This window comes from Pelobates fuscus, chromosome 7 (genome assembly GCF_036172605.1).
Source record: "Pelobates fuscus isolate aPelFus1 chromosome 7, aPelFus1.pri, whole genome shotgun sequence".
NCBI lineage: Eukaryota > Metazoa > Chordata > Amphibia > Anura > Pelobatidae > Pelobates > Pelobates fuscus.
In genome coordinates this window covers 155,878,639-155,898,956 of record NC_086323.1, presented here as the reverse complement: position 1 = coordinate 155,898,956, position 20,318 = coordinate 155,878,639, and the positions used below count along the sequence as shown (strand labels likewise).

At 38.3% G+C, this 20,318-nt stretch overlaps 1 protein-coding gene across 19 annotated transcripts in view; it reads right to left on the bottom strand.

Moving 5' to 3' along the window:
• CADPS (calcium dependent secretion activator) overlaps window positions 1–18,920 on the bottom strand; it is a 403,228-nt gene extending 384,308 nt beyond the window's left edge. For 8 of the 19 annotated variants that reach the window (XM_063426842.1, XM_063426838.1, XM_063426839.1 and 5 more), the window contains exon 1: window positions 17,997–18,918. In XM_063426842.1, coding sequence (XP_063282912.1) covers window positions 17,997–18,332 — 336 coding nt within the window. In that variant the 5' untranslated portion in view covers window positions 18,333–18,918. Of the gene's footprint in view, window positions 1–17,996 lie in introns of all 19 variants that reach the window. The other 11 variants (XM_063426849.1, XM_063426848.1, XM_063426851.1 and 8 more) reach the window with 4 other exon arrangements.
• Between the last annotated feature and the right edge of the window lie 1,398 nt (window positions 18,921–20,318).

The following is a 20,318-nucleotide window of genomic DNA, read 5'->3' as shown; positions in this document are numbered from 1 at the left end:
CCCACGTACTGTAATCCACATGGGCATTCCAATAGGTATATAACCCCTTTAGTGTTACAACCAATGAAGTCTTTAATAGGATAAGAGGTTTTTGTAATATTAGAAGAAAAATTAGTAATTTTCGAATTCGTGGTACCTTTTGTGGTTCTGCATACAATACAATTGTTACACTTAAAACAACCTTTAGGTTTAGATAAAAAATTCTTATTTTGTTGTACACTTTTTTTTGTATAATTTTTGGTAAGTATTGTTTTGAAATTCGGCGCTCCTCTAAATATAACATTGGGTCTATCTGGGATGTAGTCTTTTAAAAGGTCATCTTGTTTCAGAATGTGCCAGTGTTTGTTTATAATTTTCTTTAAGGTTTTATTCTTGTTGTTAAAATCTAAGATAATGGGCAATTGTGGGGGATCTGCTTTTTTCACTTTATATGTTAGGAGCTCTTTTTCTTTCTCTCTCTTTTACCAACTCCAGAGCTACATCTAATTTTCTTACTTCATAGTTTTTTTCTAAAAACATATTTTTCTGGAATTATAGTGTATAATGATTGTACATCACAGGTTACCAGTATATAATTGTGACACCATTTAAAATCACTTAAAAAAGATAAAAGAGTCAGAGAGTCCTTCAGATATGATCTCGTTTGTTTAACCAAGGGTTGTAATAAAATATCTATATATTCTGAAAGATTGGATAAAACTGATCCAATACCTGACACTATAGGTCTTCCAGGGGGTTCTTCAGCATTTTTGTGTATTTTTGGAAGAAAATAAATAACTGGAATTTTAGGGTAAAGGATATTAAGATAGTCTAATTCATGTTTATTTAAAATTCCCATCTCTACTCCATCTTTTAAAAATTCACTTAAAATTTCTTTGATATTGGAGGTAGGGTCATAAGATAATTTGTTGTATACCTCAACGTCATTGAGCTGACGATAGGCTTCTTTTATGTACATGGACTTAGATAAAATAACTAAACCCCCAATGTACAATCATTATACACTATAATTCCACACAATATTGGGTGCCAGGCAGTAGAAAGGATTTTAAAACAATACAGCTCCATCCCAGATTCTCAAATTAATTTTATTACACAAGGTATCAATATTATTCTTACCAACAATTACTTTTGGTTTTTAGATTCATTTTATATTCAAAAGAAGGGCACAGCTATGGGAACTAGGTTTGCCCCCAGCTATGCTAACCTCTTCATGGCGGATTGGGAATCCGATGCCATCTGGGGTGATCATTGCTGGCGGGCAAACCTGGTTTCCTATTTCCGTTATATTGATGACTTATTTTTTATTTGGCAAGGCTCAGAAATGTCTCTTAAACTGTTTTTAGACCATCTAAATGTTAATGATAGAGGTATTGTTTTAACTTCAGGATTCAGCAATACGTCAGTGAATTTTTTAGATTTAAATATCTTTATCCAAGACGGATGCATCCAAACAAAAACTTTTTTTAAAGAAGTTTGTACAAATACAATAATAGATCAGACGAGTTGCCACCATAAACCCTGGTTGGATGGCATCCCAAAAAGCCAATTTCTTCGCCTTCACCGTAACTGCTCATCTACAGCTGATTTTATTACCCAATCTACCTCATTGAAAAATATGTTTTTAGAAAAAAACTATGAAGTAAGAAAATTAGATGTAGCTCTGGAGTTGGTAAAAGAGAGAGAAAGAAAAGAGCTCCTAACATATAAAGTGAAAAAAGCAGATCCCCCACAATTGCCCATTATCTTAGATTTTAACAACAAGAATAAAACCTTAAAGAAAATTATAAACAAACACTGGCACATTCTGAAACAAGATGACCTTTTAAAAGACTACATCCCAGATAGACCCAATGTTATATTTAGAGGAGCGCCGAATTTCAAAACAATACTTACCAAAAATTATACAAAAAAAAGTGTACAACAAAATAAGAATTTTTTATCTAAACCTAAAGGTTGTTTTAAGTGTAACAATTGTATTGTATGCAGAACCACAAAAGGTACCACGAATTCGAAAATTACTAATTTTTCTTCTAATATTACAAAAACCTCTTATCCTATTAAAGACTTCATTGGTTGTAACACTAAAGGGGTTATATACCTATTGGAATGCCCATGTGGATTACAGTACGTGGGCATGACTAAGAGATGTCTCAAAGTAAGAGTGGCAGAACACTGCCGTAACATCAAAAGGGGCTATGACAATCACTCAGTTTCTAAGCACTTTATGATACACAATAAAGACCCGACACTTCTGAAAGTTATTGGGATAGAACATGTTACCCTCCCATGGAGAGGAGGTAACATTACCAATATTTTGGGTAAAAGAGAAATGTATTGGGTCTTTCAACTCAGAACCCTTGCCCCACAAGGACTAAATGCAGAATTTGATCTTTTTAACTTTTTATAATATACTATTTTATTATTTTTCTTTTCTCTGCTCTTTATCTTTCTTTCCTCTGCTCTCTATATCCATATCTTTTCATATATATTCTTCCACATTTATTTATTTATTTTCTTATTTACTCACCCATTTATTTTTCCGTTATCTATCATTATTATTTTCCTATCGATTATCTTTATATTTATCTTTACTTTTTACTCCATTTTTATCTAATTTTTATTCATTTTTTTTATATTTATTTCCATTATTTCTACCTATTTTCTCTCATATTATTTTCCTATATCCTGTTGCTACAATATAAGTTACAATTTTTCTTAATTCTGACTTGTCTATTTATATTTATATTAATTCTATATTTATTTCCCACTACTCTCTCAGAAGCTGTCTCTGTTTATTTATAAGGCAACTATCTAGTTTGCACATATTCTTGTCATCCCTGTAGATCCATTTCACTCAAACATATACTCACTCTACATATTTACATAATCATACTCTGTCTATATATACACATTTCCTTTTCTTCACTCATTTTACTATTTCAAAGTTTTTTCTCCTTTTTTTTTTTTTTTTTTTTTTTTTCCCCCCTCTCCTTTCCTTTTTTTTTTTTTTTTTTTTTCCCTCTCCTTTTAATTCTCATTATGCTCGTTTTTATTTATTTATCTTTCCCCTATACATTCTATTACTACTCCCTTTATTTCCATTATGCTCGTTTTTATTTTCCCTTGCACAGTCAATCATCATTATTTTATGCAGTTTGCTCGTTTACAGAGACGGAGGTGTGCTATGTTGTGCCGACCTCCGTCTAAACTACATTACCCAATGCCCATTGCGGTATGCCACGTGATCGCGGACGATCGCGATCACGTGTCAATCTGTCCTTCCCACTCATCCGGTCCTCCCATGTTCCTTGCTGTGCACTACATTACCCAAAGGCTTTAGGGAACTCCATGTGATCGCGGCTATCCGCGATCACGTGACTGATTACTCCTTTTTCATTTTGTATTCTTCTTACTTAATAACACTCGTTTTAAAGTTATAATTAAGGGTTTTATTCATCCTCTTATTATTATCATTAATGACTTGTATTTTCTCTGTTTTAATATATATTTGTATTTTATACTGTGTATTGATGACGTCATTTTGGCGCTAAAATTTGAATAAGCATCTGTTTTCTCATCTTATTTAAGCATCTATGTACCAGGCTGATTTTTACTATTGCCAGTTGATAAAGCCCTGTGTGGCGAAACGCGTTTTGGCTAATTTTATATATTTATTATCTTATTAAAGGAATATTGGTTTTACCTAGAATTATTTTTGCCATATATCCTTTATTTATTTATTTATTTATTTATTTTACCTGGTCATATACTACTGTGAAGCTGATACCTGCTAAAGAATCCTAGGTGGGGACTATACCACCCAAACGAATAGATTGAGCAGTATATCCTGCTCATCCAAATGTGAGTACCTGCATTTCTACTGTTTATATTTACTTTTATCATATCTACAGTGAGCAGTATATTTGGTTGTTTTTCTTCCCTTTTTTTTTATACCGAGGAATTATCTTCACCTTATCCCGCCAGTGGGGGGCAGACGCCACTGAATGCTTATTATACTTGAGCTGGTTTATGCTCAATAATAGGTGAGTAATATACCTCTCCTATATTCATCCTGCTCTTATTGGCCCTCAGTTTGCACTATTGGAGTTTCTTTGCTTTATCTTTCCATGTACACCACGGAGTCAAGACACCCGATGAATTAGAAGACCCATTCTCTTCATTGGAAATTCTTGTATATCAAGCCTTCGACTTATTCATTGGAATATACAAGCAGACTATTAAATATTGGGACTATTCATTATAACTGTTCCATGACTTACTGTTAAAGTGTATGTAAGTGGATATATATATCAATATTAACAATTTTATTCCGATTCTTTCTGATCCTGTTCTATTTTATATTTTTATATTTTTATTTATTTATTTTACATTGTTACTACTCATCTATTTGTACCTAGCGCGACCTATTATTTTGTTTTTGATATAATTATTATTATTTTTCCTTTCTCTGTTACCTAGTTCCCCCTCACCCACCCCTGACGTGACTTGACAGATTCCGTTAACCCACTCTCACCGGGACAAATTTCATGACCCTGCTAGTTAAAGGCACGGTAACATCAGTCCTAGTTAACGCCCTGATAGGGCACCATCGGGTTAACAGAAATACCAGTCCTTGAACAGAGTCATATCTAAAACCGTAGAACCACTACTTCTGACAACATGTTTACTAATGCTTTATTCCCATGGTGATTGGAGTTATAATTAACTAAATTCTTAATGCCTTTTCTGTACTTAAAGGACCACTATAGTGCCAGGAAAACATACTTGTTTTCCTGGCACTATAGTGCCCTGAGGGTGCCCCCACCCTCAGGGTCCCACTCCCACTGGGCTGGATGGAGAGGAAGGGGTTAAACACTTACCTTTCTCCAGCGCCGGGCTCCCTCTGTGCTGGAGACTTCCCTCCTCCTTTCCCCATCATCGGCTGAATACACATGCGCGGCAAGAGCCGCGCGCGCATTCCGACAGTCCATAGGAAAGCATTCTCAATGCTTTCCTATGGACACTGGCGTCTTCTCACTGTGAAAATCACAGTGAGAAGCACGGAAGCGCCTCTAGCGGCTGTCAATGAGACAGCCACTAGAGGCTGGATTAACCCTAAAGTAAACATAGCAGTTTCTCCTGAAGTGGTCTGAGTGCCTATAGTGGTCCTTTTACCCCTTAAGGACCAAACTTCTGGAATAAAAGGGAATCATGACATGTCACACATGTCATGTGTCCTTAAGGGGTTAACAATGTTATATGTTCATTGCTGAATCAATATGCCTTGACCTTTATAAATGACAAATAAAAATAAATATTATAAAAAAATATATATAATGAATCATATATGGGGTAATAGCTCCTTGATCCAAGGGGAGATCCGTCTGCCATTCTGGAGTCAAGAATAAATTTTTCCTAGTTTTTTGCAATTTAAGATGGTTTTTTTTCCTCCTTCTTTTGTATCAACAGAAAACATATATGTGAGAAATGCTGAACTTGATGGATGCATGTTTCTTTTCAATTTATGTAAATATGTAACTAAAAAATCAGGAATGCTGTTTCCTTAATATGATTAACACAGACCTGCAAATATTTTGAATTGCCAAATATAATTTATTTCGTTGACAGACTGTTTAAAGTGTTACTCTAAGCAACATGACCATTTCAGTGATTTGAAGTAGTCATGGTGCTTGTAGTCTGTATATTCAGTGTTTCAGATTAAGTAAACAGATATTTAATGTGCTGCATTCAACCTCCTGCATTGTCATTAGTACATCATTTGCAAACCCGGAACAAGTGTTCAGTCTGGCTAATGTCAGTTCTGTGCATATTCAATTACCATCCTAACTCTGAAATGGCTACATGCTACATGCTGTTTGTTTATGCCTGTATTATTTGATAATTATACTTGTGTTGCACTTACAGTTTTAATACATTTGAGTAAAAAATGTATTTCCATCAAGCTTTCTAATTTGTTTTAGAGTTAATAGAAATATGACATTTTTAATTATATGTATCTCAATACCTACTTTAGAAAAATATGTATTTATAAAACAAAAGTTAAATAATACAGTTATATGTAGATAACGTGTTGTTTTCCTGACAAATTAGCATATATCATATACAGGGAGAATGTGTGGACATGGTCTCAGAAGCTTAGAAATCAAATCTGATTTACTATGGATAAATTATCTTTATCTAATCCACATCATTTGAAACATTTCCAATGGTTTGTGAGCAATCTTGATTCACTCCCAATAGTTTCAGCTAGCTATGCATTTGTTGTGTTGACCATTAACCAAGTCTAAAACTAAAGGGTTATATACAAAGAGCAATTCTGGAGCAATTAGTATGGATATTTCATTGGTTACTATTGTGATTCTTCCATTCATAACTGATAATCTTCTATCAACTAACCTCCACAAGTTTAAATAGGTACTTAGCTCTGATTAAATCTTACAATTCCAGTATGTTTGTAGCGTATTCAATTTAACCTTCATGCATTAACAAAGCCCATCTGTAAATTAGTCACTAGGTTAAAATCTTCTTTAACACCTCCTCAGATTGAATCACAGTTTACTTGTTAATTTGCACTGCCATGTTTACAAGTTCACTGCCAAAACATAACCTAAATAAAGCTAGTATCTTTAAGGGCATAACAGTATTATAATACATGTTTTGATAAGCAACAAGATATAAATGAGGAAATAAAACCAAATTTGAAAATTATGAAGGCTGCTAGAATGCTGTATGACAAACTGCAATACAACAATTTTTAAATGTTTTCTGTAACAATCTATGGAACTTTAACAATCTGATTAGATTAACATAACGATTTAGATATATTTGTCAATGCCACACCATATGGTATTGTTATTAAATTTGACATAAAGCTATAAATGACAGTTACTAAGGGTTTTTACCAATTTTGTTGCTAATTTTAGTGCCTGTCACTACTGTTAGTGAGCAGCGAAATGGGATTACTGGCTGACACTATGGAAAACCAGTGCATGAGCAGCATTTAACAGCTGTGGTGCGCACATGCTGCAATATGCCACACTGCGCCAATCAAATGGACTCTATCAGACCATCCAATTGAAATAGCTGAGGTTAGCTATTTTGATGGAAGCAACTCTAATCAGGGACAGATTAAGAGCCCATTGGTCCTGGTGCTGGCAATTACAGAATCTTAGCGACAGAAAACACTAAAACAGTCATACCTCCCAAGTGTCCTGTATCTGGTGGATGTGGTTCTGGAGAGAAACTCACAGGATGCATGAATGGTAATACACATACCCTATTCTAATATCTTGCTTTCATCTCTCAACCAAATCCATATGCCCAACATTGGTGTCCTGTGAGGCAAATGTCAATGGGCGGATTAATAGGAGGTGAACCAATGACATGAATGAGGTCACTGGCACCGGGCACAGAGATGGACCTGGCCAGAAAGGGGACGGGTCTGCCTGGAAAATTGGAAGGTCTTTAACTCATTTGTCCTCTACTCGCCTTCCCTTCTAACCTGTGGGCACAAGCTTTAGGATTGCAGACTGGGACATAGCTAAAGATGAATGTAGTAAATGTAGCAGAAAGGGGACATGCCGTACTGCAGAAAGACTAAAATAGAAAGATAATATCTTAACCAATTTATAATCAGTCCATCCCCACACCTAATTCCCTCTGCAAAAAGCAGATGGGCTAATGCTATGGGCATGGGCCTGGAGCTACAGTGACTGTCAGTGTAACAGCCACTAGAGGAATTATAACCCTGCAATGTCAATTTTGCTATCCATGCAGAAGGGCAAGATTTTCAAGTCCAGGGTTAAAACAGGGACATGTCCTTTTAAAGCACATATCAGAAGATGTATAGTCACATCAGAGTGAAATAAAATAAATGAAAAGGCCAGGTATGTGGTGTAAAAAATAAGAAGAAGGTAAGTGCAGGTGGTATTTACATTTATTAAGTGTTTTTTTTGTTGTTGTTTTTTTTGTGGGGAATGTTTTCATTTCCCCTTCTCTTGACTGCTATCTCTTTGTTTCAGTGGCTTAAGTCACTTTCCCAGTGTCTCACACCTACTCTCCCTCTGTCTACCTTCATCCATTCATGCCTCCTATCACTCTGTCCTTGCTTACCCTTCATGCCTCCTATCACCTGCTTGCCCTCACAAATTAATATATCTCCCTCAACGGCTTTGTTCCCTATGCCTTCTCTTGTCTTCCTATTCTCTGCTGTCTCTTTTTCTTTAACTTCAACTTGACTATTGTCCCATATTTCTGCTGATCCCATCTTGCAATCTCTCTTATGACTGGTGTAACTTTCCCATTTATGATACTTAACTCTCTCTATCCATTTCATGTATGGTATGCCTTTCTTTTACTTTTATGTCTTCTGTCATTCTCTCTATTTCACCATGTGTATTCTCCCCTTCCATGCTTAATACCTGTTCTTCCCCTTCCACACATACCTGCACTCACCATCCCTCACCCATGTCTCTTTTTTCACTTTGCATCACTGGATAGATTCTCCCCACTTATTGTACCTGTTCACTTCCTCTCTTTATTGCGTATTTTGCAGACCAGTAAAATCATCATAACTGTCTGTGAGTGGCCCATTATAGCACTGTATGAGTTATTTATTTGCATGCTGAATTGCGACTGTTCACTATAAATATGTAAACCTTCCTCCATCATAGTGGTTGGAGAGCCAACTTGCTTATCTTTATATATTATATATATATATATATATATATATATTAAAGGGACATTCTAGACACCAAAATAACTTCATCTAAATGAAGTGTTATGGTGCCAGGAAGTCCCTGGAAGCACTCTTACCTCAAGGGGTTAAACCGTTCTCAAACTGTTTAATCCCTAAACTGCCTCCAGCAGCGATGTCCACTCCCTCCCAAGCCACAATCGATTTGTGCATTTCAGGATTCAGGAAAAGAGCAGTCAGCTGATGATCTCAGCCAATCAGTGAATTCCCATTCCTTAAACTGGCTTAGAAAGAAATATACTTTTCCAGCCAGAAGCCGCCTGGGGGAAGGGGGAGTGGACATCACCGCTGTAGGCAACTTTGGGGTTAAACTGTTCAACATTATCAAACAAATTGAATGTATGGTGAATCTTGTTTTGTCAAGCAGACAAATAAATAAGTAAAGTGTCCCCACCTAAGTGAATATCACTGCTCTACAGTGTAACCTATAACATCTGAATCATCATTAACAAATATGTGGTAAAAAAAGAAAAAAAGGGGGGATAATAGAGGAGGGGTGGGGGCTGCTTATTACATGTTCTATGAGTAGGTCATTTAACCTCTAGAGTCTGATCTAAAAACAGCTATCTATTTATAAGGGGTCTCTCCATTGTAATAACCAAGGCTTCTAGACCTTAAGGTAAAGCTCTCTCTTCTCTTGGACCGACCAATGGATTTCCTCCATCTCCCTTATTTTCAAAACTCTCTGGACCCATTGTTCTCTGGTCGGTACAAGGGGCTTACGCCACTGCACCAGGATCAGAGCATTTGCTTCATTCAGTAATTGCTGCTTGTGTTTCTCGTGGAAAGAAGAGGGCCAACCCAGCAATATCTGGGATGGGGTTAATTGCATAGATGTAAGTAAGATCTTATGTATGTCTGTCTGCTTGGACGTGCTGCCCAAATAATCTGATGTACATTGCCACCAGATGTGTTCCATATCTCCCTTCTTGGCATTGCACCTCCAACATTGATCACTAACCATTGGCCAATATTTGTGCAGTTGAACTAGGGTCCAGTACCATCTAGTGACTCTTTTAAAAAAGGATTCCTTTCTAGAAATGCTCACTTGGGTTTTCCATCCCCATTTCAAGGACGTATAACCAATCCCTATCAGTCAGGTGAATATGTAATCCCTGCATCCACTTCCTTTGTAAGGAGGGCACCTGCCCATCCATAACGCCTCTCTCTATTAAGCAATATATGCTGGACAGATAGCGTTTATGTATTCCCCCTGGGCCACACAGTAGCTCAAATAGTGTATTAGCACTGAGTGGTTTATGAAAAATTTTGAGAAACTTCCATCATGTCTACAAGTGTCACCCTTCTATTCGGTTGGATTAAATCTCTAATCTTTGGAGGGACCTCCTCCGTCAAGACCATCATTATATCCAGGTCCGGGACCCCCGTTATTCTACTTAATAAATTGCTACCATGTACATTCCTAAAATCGGGGTTAAAAGCTATGGGGAAATATACAGATAAACCGGGGGGAAATCCGCAGGCGTCTTTAAAGTGTCTCCAATTCTGTAAGATATGGTGTATGAGCGGGTGTGTAGTAGGTGAAAGTACTGTTAATTGGCATGTTTGCCATGGGATTGTGTGTAGTAAAGCTTTTGCAAAGCTCTGCTCTAGAGCATACCATGACTTTTTCTCATCTGTGGCGGTCCACTCCCTTATTCGCGTAAGCAGCAGAGCCACATAATATCTATATAAGTGTGGAGGGCCCAATCTACCTCTATCTATGGGGGATGTAAGTGTATTGTAAGCTATGCAGGGAGTTTTGTTAATCCAGACGAAAGAGATGAACAAGGATTCTACGAAAGAACTCTCCCAGCACCAGTATGGGCAGTAGAGAACTTTGGGGATTATCATCATTTTTATGATGTTTACTCTACACATCATGGAAAATAAAGGTATGTCCCATTTTTTAAAGTCTTCCCATGTGGTTTCTACAGGCTGTCTGTAATTTAGTTTATATAGCTCTTTATGTTGTACTATCTGCCTCACCCCTAATTAGGTTAAAATGTTGTCTGACCACTTGTATTTATGGTTTTTCTGTATCTGCTCTTTCAATCTGGCATGTACAGACACCCCCAATAACTCGCACTTATCTGTATTAACCTTGAAATTCGAAAATTCTCCAAACTTCTCCAGTTCCGTCTGTACTGTAGGTAACGTGCACAATGGGTCTGTGATCGTGAGTAGTCATTTTGCATTTCAGATGTTTCATAAACCATCTACATAGAAAGTCTGAGTCAGAGAATTTGGATGACTTGTTTATCGCCCAAAATATAGACGAATTGCGATTTGTTTGGAACTAGATTAACAAAACTAGTGTTTGAGTATGTTTATCTCTAGTTATAAATAAGATATCATACATGCATCTTAGTGTAGTACTTTAAACAAGGGACACAGATATTCTGCACATGTTTCAGATAGCGTTGATTACTCTTTGGAGATTCAATTTATTAAATATTGTACCAGCAACATTAATCACTAAAATCTAAATTTTTGAAAATGAAATCTGAATGGAAAAACTGAAGCAAAAATAGCTTACCTAGAAAATTCTCCACCTCAACCACAAGCATAACGTGGCGTGATATGTCTCAGCTTTTCCATTCAGATTTATTTCACAAAAATTTGGATTCTAGTGAATAATCCTGCAGGACGGTCAAAAACGTGGTCTGTCACCAAAATAATCCCAAGTGATCGACAAAGAGGCATTACCTCACTTAATCAAACTTGATGGAGGATACATATGTCTGACATCATGTGATCTTTTTCCTGTCTCCTATTGATTAAACAGAATGAGTGCCTAAGCAGCTAGATTCATACAAAATACACAGTCATCTCCAATGTCGTGGTTTCATTTTCAGCCACCTGATTACTGAGTTTTTTTTATAAATTTCCATTACATAGATAGAAAAGCAGGCAGACTTACAGATAGACAGACAGAATCATTATCTTGAGTTTATTATTGAATCAAATACCTGATGTGATTAATGCATCCAACCACTGACCACTGTAAGCTGATTGTAACATCATCATGCCTTGATCCGACCCTGCCAATCACTATGCATTAGTAAGACAATGCTGCACAGTCTCCTAAGACAATAATACACGTTTCTCCTGAGAGCAGCAGGAGACAGGCTTGTAAACGTGTCAGCAGTGCTTATAATGATGTAAAGCCACTTGCATAATCCTGAGAACTGTACAGTAAACCACACTACTGCTGCAGAGCCTCTTCAAGATGCTCAGCAATCCGTCACTATTTTCTTTCCCGTAAACATGTTCCAAAAGGCAGGGGGGGGGGGGGGGGATGCAAAGCTCTGGTTCTCAAGCGGTTCTGCATCAGCTGCCCTTTCTAATTTCCAAATGGTGCAAGAAATGTTGATTTTCTAATCAGCCCTATGCAATGCACGTTAGATTATATTTAAAGCATCTTCTATTTTTTTGTATTTTTTTACCGTTGCCTACACTGCAACACGTACATATAGTCCCAACAACCACCTTATTTGTCTAGCCGCCACAAATAAATTCAAAGATTCTCTGGGGAAAGGTATAGATCACTCTCCAGAGAGGGTCAGAGGCAGCTTCTATCAGTTGTTTACCTAGACTCTATCCAATAATACAATGAAGCACGGAACAAAAAGACCAAAACAAAACAAAAAAAAACAAGAAGACAAAATGAATTAAATTTAACCTGTTCAGTGCCTGAAGGATAAGCAAAGAGTAAGAAAGGCTTTACAGAACACATACTTTGAAATGTACTGCGCACCTTTACAGTGTGTAGTTAGCAATCCGGTTTGTCATTGAGAAATTGATGAGTCTGCGACACTGGTCCTCCGGCTTTTAACTCTTTCTATACAGAGCTTTCCGCCCCTGGCCATTCCATCAGCGCACAGTTTCATTCATTTTCATAGCGAGAGGGACCACAGCTTTGTAACCTTAAAGCCCATTTTTTTTTGTTTTGTGTTACTAGTAAAATGTGCTTCCCTGATTCTAATATAGATTTTACACATATATAGTTTTTCCTCTTCTATGACAACATTAAACGGATATGCATTGCGTTGTGCATAGTCCTCTACGGTATATTAATCCCGAGTTCAATTTTTAAAAATACATTTAATACACTTAACATTACATTGTTTTACATCGTTTTGCTACATAGATCTAGCTTTGAAAATGTTATCAATGCTATTATTGTGGATTTCTGCGTGACACAAAAGCCCACTCTTTGCACAAAATGCCAGTCATTTAGGTGCTCAATGTTACTAACAATATAAAAAAAATGTATATAACACAAATAAGGATGTATAACCATAAAAGTATTTATATTTGACATTTACATTGGGTAAGAAAATGCCATCTATCACAGCATGGCAGTCTATGTTATTATGCCTTATGCCAAAATGTACCTTCTGCACATACTTTTTTTAATGTTTTCTCATTAGTCACTACATCATTATTTTTCTTTGTGTGTTTTTCACACAATCTTTTTTTTTTTTGATCATCAAAACAATAAGGTTTACAAGTGGATAATAAAAACGTTATATTTTTTATTGCATTAATTTATTTTATCTAGGCGATATATACCTAGATATTACATTTATTTTATCAAAGATATATTTTTTTTACGTCTACTTATTCTGCCCAATCAAATACATTCCTGCTATAACTAAGTCTGTCAAAAATGCAGGAACTTTTTACGTTTTAAGTCATGCACTATAGCTAACCGATCCCAATCAAATCACTGTGCCTTCAGAGTGATTCTACAGCAGCCAAATACTATCCCTCATCCTGATGTCTGATATAGTATGCATCATTACGTATAGTGCTATAGAATTTTTAAACAAACACAAAAAATCAGGAAGTCCTGAATTTGGATTTTCACATTCTCCATATAAACCACATATACTGATTTCATAGTTGTAGGCATTAAACATGTCATTTTGGATAACAAGTTAAATGGATAGGTAAACAATATGTCTATATGTATTCTGTATTTCACTCCCAAGACAAAGATTGGCAGTTTAGACTGGTAATGATATTTTATTTATTGTTTAGGTTGAAACTCACAAAATATGTATTTTTAATCCCCTTCCTGTTCTCATCTTGCGGTTTGGAGTCACCTGTAGGTGGTGCTGTTTCATGAATATGACCCTGGTGACGCCTATGTAGCAGCTAAATTATAGCAGGGCGCAGACCCTGTGATTTACATGATCTAAGATAGTAACAGCATGACAAACCCTTTATGGCAGCTGTGCTCTCTCCCTAATCACCATGTATTTTTAAACAAATGGAGGTTTTTTAGTTACCTCTAATAGCCATGACAGGGTAAGCCCACCTGCCAACGTCAAGGCAGACGCCCCTAGGTGGGTCCTAACTCTAACCATTCACGTTGCTTTCTTGAGCCTCTGGCAAAGATATCTTAATGAGACAGAAAGGGGTATTTATTATTTACACCCCTATATATTTATTAACTCTTAATAGGGAACACAAGGGATGGGCAGCATTTTGTGTGATACAAAAAGTGGATGCAGAAAGGTTCTGCGCTCACTTCCATCACTACTGGGCGGCAGCAAAGACTACAGTACACATTAGCCCCAATATATAGTAAAAACCAAAGAAAAACAAGTTACCTGCGCTCAGGGCTGCCATCAGAAATTTTGGGGCCCCTGACACAGTTCAAAGTCTGGGCCCCCTGGACCCGCCCACGAGTCTGCCCACGGGGCCCATTCTGAGTCCGCCCACAAGGATGCTCTGTCTGTGTGGTGTGTAAAATGGATGTAGTTTTGTGTGTTTGTGTAGTGAATGCAGAGTGTGTTTGTGTTGTGGTTTTAGTGTGTGTATAGTGAATGCAGTGTGTGTTTATGTTGTTGTTTTAGTGTGTGTATGATGAGTGCAGTGTGTTTGTGTTGTGGTTTTAGTGTGTGTATGGTGAATGCAGTGTGTGTTTGTGTTGTGGTTTTAGTCTGTGTTGTAGATTTAGTGTGTGTATGGTGAATGCAGTATGTGTGTTGTAGTTTTAGTGTGTGTATGGTGAATGCAGTGTGTGTGTTGTGGGTTTAGTGTGTGTCTGGTGAATGCAGTGTGTGTGTTGTGGTTTTAGTGTGTGTATGGTGAATGCAGTGTGTGTTTGTGTTGTGGTTTTAGTGTGTGTTGTGGTTTTAGTGTGTGTTGTGGTTTTAGTGTGTGTATGGTGAATGCAGTGTGTGTGTTGTGGTTTTAGTGTGTGTATGGTGAATGCAGTGTGTGTGTTGTGGTTTTAGTGTGTGTATGGTGAATGCAGTGTGTGTTGTGGTTTTAGTGTGTGTATGGTGAATGCAGTGTGTGTTTGTGTTGTGGTTTTAGTGTGTGTATGGTGAATGCAGTGTGTGTTTGTGTTGTGGTTTTAGTGTGTGAATGGTGAATGCAGTGTGTGTGTTTGTGTTGTGGTGTTAGTGTGTGTATGGTGAATGCAGTGTGTGTTTTGTGGTTTTAGTGTGTGTATGGTGAATGCAGTGTGTTTGTTGTGGTTTTAGTGTGTGTATGGTGAATGCAGTGTGTGTGTTGTGGTTTAAGTGTGTGTGTGTTGTGGTTTTAGTGTGTGTATGGTGAATCCAGTGTGTGTTTTGTGGTTTTAGTGTGTGTGTATGGTGAATGCAGTGTGTGTGTTGTGGTTTTAGTGTGTGTATGGTGAATGCAGTGTGTGTTTGTGTTGTGGTTTTAGTGTGTGTAAATGTGTAAAATAGGGGACTGCATTGGGGGGAGAGGGGAGGGGGGATATTTACATTTATTTAACACACAATTTTATTCCCCCCTTCCTGCTTCTTACCTAGCTAGGGAGGGGGGAGATTGCATCCTGGTGGTCTGGTGGTATGGTAGAGGAAGACAGCTGCTGTACAATGTATCGGGGGCCACCGGGCCAGAAAGCACCATCTTAACTTTCCAGCAGCTCCTGTGCCTGTAACTCTAGCGAGCTGTGCCTGCATGCCGCGCGGAGCGTTGCCATGGTAACCCATGACAACGCTCTGCCGGCCGCGGAGCTCACAAGAGTTACAGACACATGAGCTGCTGGAAAGTTAAGATGGTGCTGGCTGTCCCCCGTCTACATTGTACAGGTAGCCAGGGCCCGCAGGTGCACATATAGATAGCAAAAAACGCTATATATATGTGCACATATGGAATGTGGGGCCCGGGACTCACAGAGCAGTCCGGGCCCCTCCAAGACCGCCGGGCCCATGACAACCGTTATGGTTGTCATGCCCTAATGGCGGCCCTGCCTGCGCTTTTTTCCTTAATCCCCATGTATTTTTAAACAAATGGAGGTTTTTTAGTTACCTCCAATAGCCACGAGAGGGTAAGCCCACCTGCCAACGTCAAGGCAAACCCACTTAGATGGGTCCTTGCTTCCTTAAACCTCTGGCAAAGATATCTCTAATGAGACAGAAAGGGGTATTTTTTATATACACCACTATATATTTATTAACCCTTAAAAGGGAACACATGGAATAGGTGGCAGCATTATAACAAAGCTGTGTGATACAAAAAGTGGATACAAATGCAGAAAGGGGTATTTATTATTTACACCCCTATATATTTATTAACTCTTAATAGGGAACACAAGGGATGGGCAGCATTTTGTGTGATACAAAAAGTGGATACAAATGCAGAAAGGTTCTGCGCTCACTTCCATCACTACTGGGCGGCAGCAAAGACTACAGTACACATCAGCCCCAATATATAGTAAAAACCAAAGAAAAACAAGTTACATGCGTTCTCCTTAACCCCTTAAGGACACATGACGTGTGTGACATGTCATAATTCCCTTTTATTCCAGAAGTTTGGTCCTTAAGGGGTTAAGCCCCATGTATTTTTAAACAAATGGAGGTTTTTTAGAGAAATCCTTGCCAACGGCTCAAGGAAGCAAAGAGAATGGTTAGAGCTAGGACCCGCCTAGGGGGGGTCTGCCTTGACGTTGGCAGGTGGGCTTACCCTCTCATTGCCATTGGTGGTAACTAAAAAAAAAACTAAATTTGTTTAAAAATACATGGGGATTAAGGAGAGAGCGCAGGTAACTTGTTTTTCTTTGGTTTTTACTATATATTGGGGTTGATGTGTACTGTAGTCTTTGCTACCGCCCAGTAGTGATTGGAGTGAGTGCAGGACCTATCTTTATGCACCTATATGGCAGCTACCTGGGATAGAAAAACATATCTATCCCTATAAAACTGGATAAAACACGGACACTCCTTTCACAAAGCCTAATATATGATGCTCATTACATCGCATTGCTGTCCCATTACAAGATAATTTATGGCATATAAAAGCCTGAACGTCCCCCACCCAACACTCTTTCTATTGTAGGACCTTTGGCACATAGCCCTCCCCCTCCTGTGACAGGCCAAGCCACTTCCCTTTAATGATTTAGGAATAAATCACTGTTGGTCTTATTGTGTATACGTATAATATTCAACCAATAAGAACAATCATCAATCTCATATAACAGTTAACATAACAGTTAACATAAATCAAGCTTGTGTGATTAACCTTTTCATTACCAGTGGTAAATGAATACACAAAATTGCTTAATTGCCCAAACTTTATAGGTAGTGGACCTCTGCCCTTGTTGCAAATAAAAACCTCCCTGTTGCTGAACAGGAGGATCTATATAGAGCATGAACAAATGAATTGTTAACCACTTGTAAACCAAGCAGGTATAGGAAATGATAACATTTTCCCATCACCTCCTTAAAGCATGGATAAGGTGATATCACATGATTCCATCTCCGTTATAAAGCATGTATAGAACATTATCACATGATCCCCCCTCTCCTTCCCCCCCCTCCATAGTCAATTATCACATGGTTTCATCAAAGACCGGAGCAGTTACAGTTACTGTTACCTCTGGAGCTTACACTCACTCACTGATTGGCACTCACTGACTGGTTGCTTATTTTACATGAGATCCTGCTTCATTTTTAATCATATTGTGAAAATAAATATATATATATGGGTTCTGGCCTATTTAGTATACCATTAATAAATAAGCCAATGATTTCCTGGTGGCATTGGAGGAAATATGAATGCACAGTGTGAGACACCATTGCAGGATACAATCCACACACTGCAGGCCTCTCAACTATACTGCATTACCAGCCCTTGCGTGGTACACATGGCTGAGCAGCAGCATCTCCTGGAGGCTCAGGTAGATGACAGAGTCCCACCTCCTCCCCTTCTATTGTTCTCTTACCTTCTGTTGCCTCCTCGCCATGTCGGTGGGCTGCTTGGCATTGAAGGGGTATGCAATGCACCTCATCACAAATACGTAGAGCTGGAGCTTCCTCTTTCTCTCCTCTTCCTCCTTCTGCAATTTCTCCAGCTCTTCCTTCTCCTTCTCGCTGACCACCGATGGGCTTGGGCTGGAAGGTCTCACACTGCTGCTCCTGCTGCTGGGTTGTAGACCTCCTGAACTCTCGCTGGTCCTACTAGGGGACAACCTAGCTCCAGTAGTCGGGGCCGGTACCTCTTTGCATTCTTCTTCCACTTGTCCATCTGATTCCTCCTCGCTCGAAGATGGGTCCAGCATCTTCTCAGATCAAGGTTCACCAATAAAGCAAAGGGGGAACAGCAGAAGAAGACACTACCAGCTCTGGAGGCTGGAACTGGGATCAATAGGAAGCTCTGCCTCTGGGCTCCAGCAATGGATGTAGAAGCTTGATCCAGAGCAATCTAACAGTCAAGTCTAGGCTTCTTCTTCACCCTGGAGATTCTACCAGGTCAACCTCGGCGTTCCAAATCACCAGGTGCAATCACCCATGGAAAAACCCCAACATTCGTTCAAATGGAATGCCTGATGTTGCAAGCTGTTGTTGCAGCTAAGTGCAAAATAGGCATCTTCCCCATAGGGGAGTGAATGCTTACGTGTTTATTGATTTAACTCTCTCCTCCCCAGCTGGAACCGCCTGCACTCTTACTGGAGAAAGGAAAGCGGATAGAGACAAAATACTAGCGACGGATGCAGTGCCATTGGTAAATCGTGGCCGTGTAATCTGCTAATGGATGCTGCAGATGGGGATTTTTTTTTAACTCCAGCTCTTTTGTCCTGTAAGGACATTAAAGGCAGAAAGAGCAGGGAGCTATCCAGAGTGCTGAATTAAATCAGTGACTGCAGTCTGGGAGGGGGAGGAGGAGGAGGATCTGTCTGCAGCCTCATTAACTGCATCTCCTACTCCTATCCCTGTGATGCTGGGTGAGAGAGGTAGGCTGCAGCCTTGTTAACTGTTAAACCACCCCGTACCCCTGCTGTATGGAGTAAAGTGGGAAGGCTGGCACCCCAAGTTTGCGGCTTTCTGTTTTTACTAGACAGGTGTTGAGCTAAAGTTGGTTTCCTGTAAAGATGTGTTAGTACATCTCTCGGGAACTCGCACACATGGACTGTGTGGGGAAGGGGGTAGGGGGTAGGGGGCGGGAGTGGAGTGTGGATGATGAAGTCCTGAAAGGTCACTAAATCATTCCTGTTTATCTCCCTTGCATGTAAAACCCTTAACCCTTTCAGTCTCTTAAATGTTCCTTACAATAAAGAAAAAATTATGTTTTTATTTGTCTAAGCACATATAATTATCAGCATGTTGTCCTTTACAATTATTTTATTACCATCAACCAATACAATTATTTCCCTCCTCATATTTTTTTTGAATCAGTATTATTTTTTTGTGTATTTATTAACCCTTTCACTCCCACAAAAAGCTCCATCTTCTGCAATATGCCATACCCGTAGGACTGAAAGGGTTACTACATACAGATGTTCACATATTTCTTTGCTTTATTAACCCTTTCAATCTCACATGAATCACCACATGTTAATATCATGACATCGCTGGAACTGAGCGAGATAATGTATACACACTTTCAGTAATGTGTGTGTTTATTAACCTTTTCAGTTCCACAGGAATCATCACATACATAAACACTCTACATTATATTTTTCTTCTAGGATGATATGGGTGTGTGTGTGTGTGTGTGTGTGTGTGTGTGTATATATATATATATATATATATATATATATATATATATATATATATATATATATATATATATATATATATATATATATATATATAGTTAATACAATGTTAAACAAAAATCTGCACACCAGTGAAGCCATAAGACTTGCTTTTCCCACAGAAATCACAAATCTGCAGTGATGTTACTACTGCAAAGGATTCTGGGTGGGCATATGCAAATTCACTAGGTTTGCATCTTTTCCTAGGTTGTGTTTCAAAGCTGTTGTATGCAGCAAACACAGACTCAAAGGAATCCATGTTTAAAATGGAATGAGGCAAAAATGTGATTCCTTATTAAACTAATTTGCATATGCCCACCAATAATCCTTTATGGCAGTAACATCACTGCAGATTTGTGATTTCTGTGGGAAAAGCAAGTCTTATGGCTTGACTGGTGTGCAGATTTTTTGTTTAACATTGTATTAACTATCCACAGACTTAAGGTGGAAGGGGTTTTCAATCAAATTTTTCCCCCACCATAACCTTTTTGGTTTTTGCTTCCATCTATA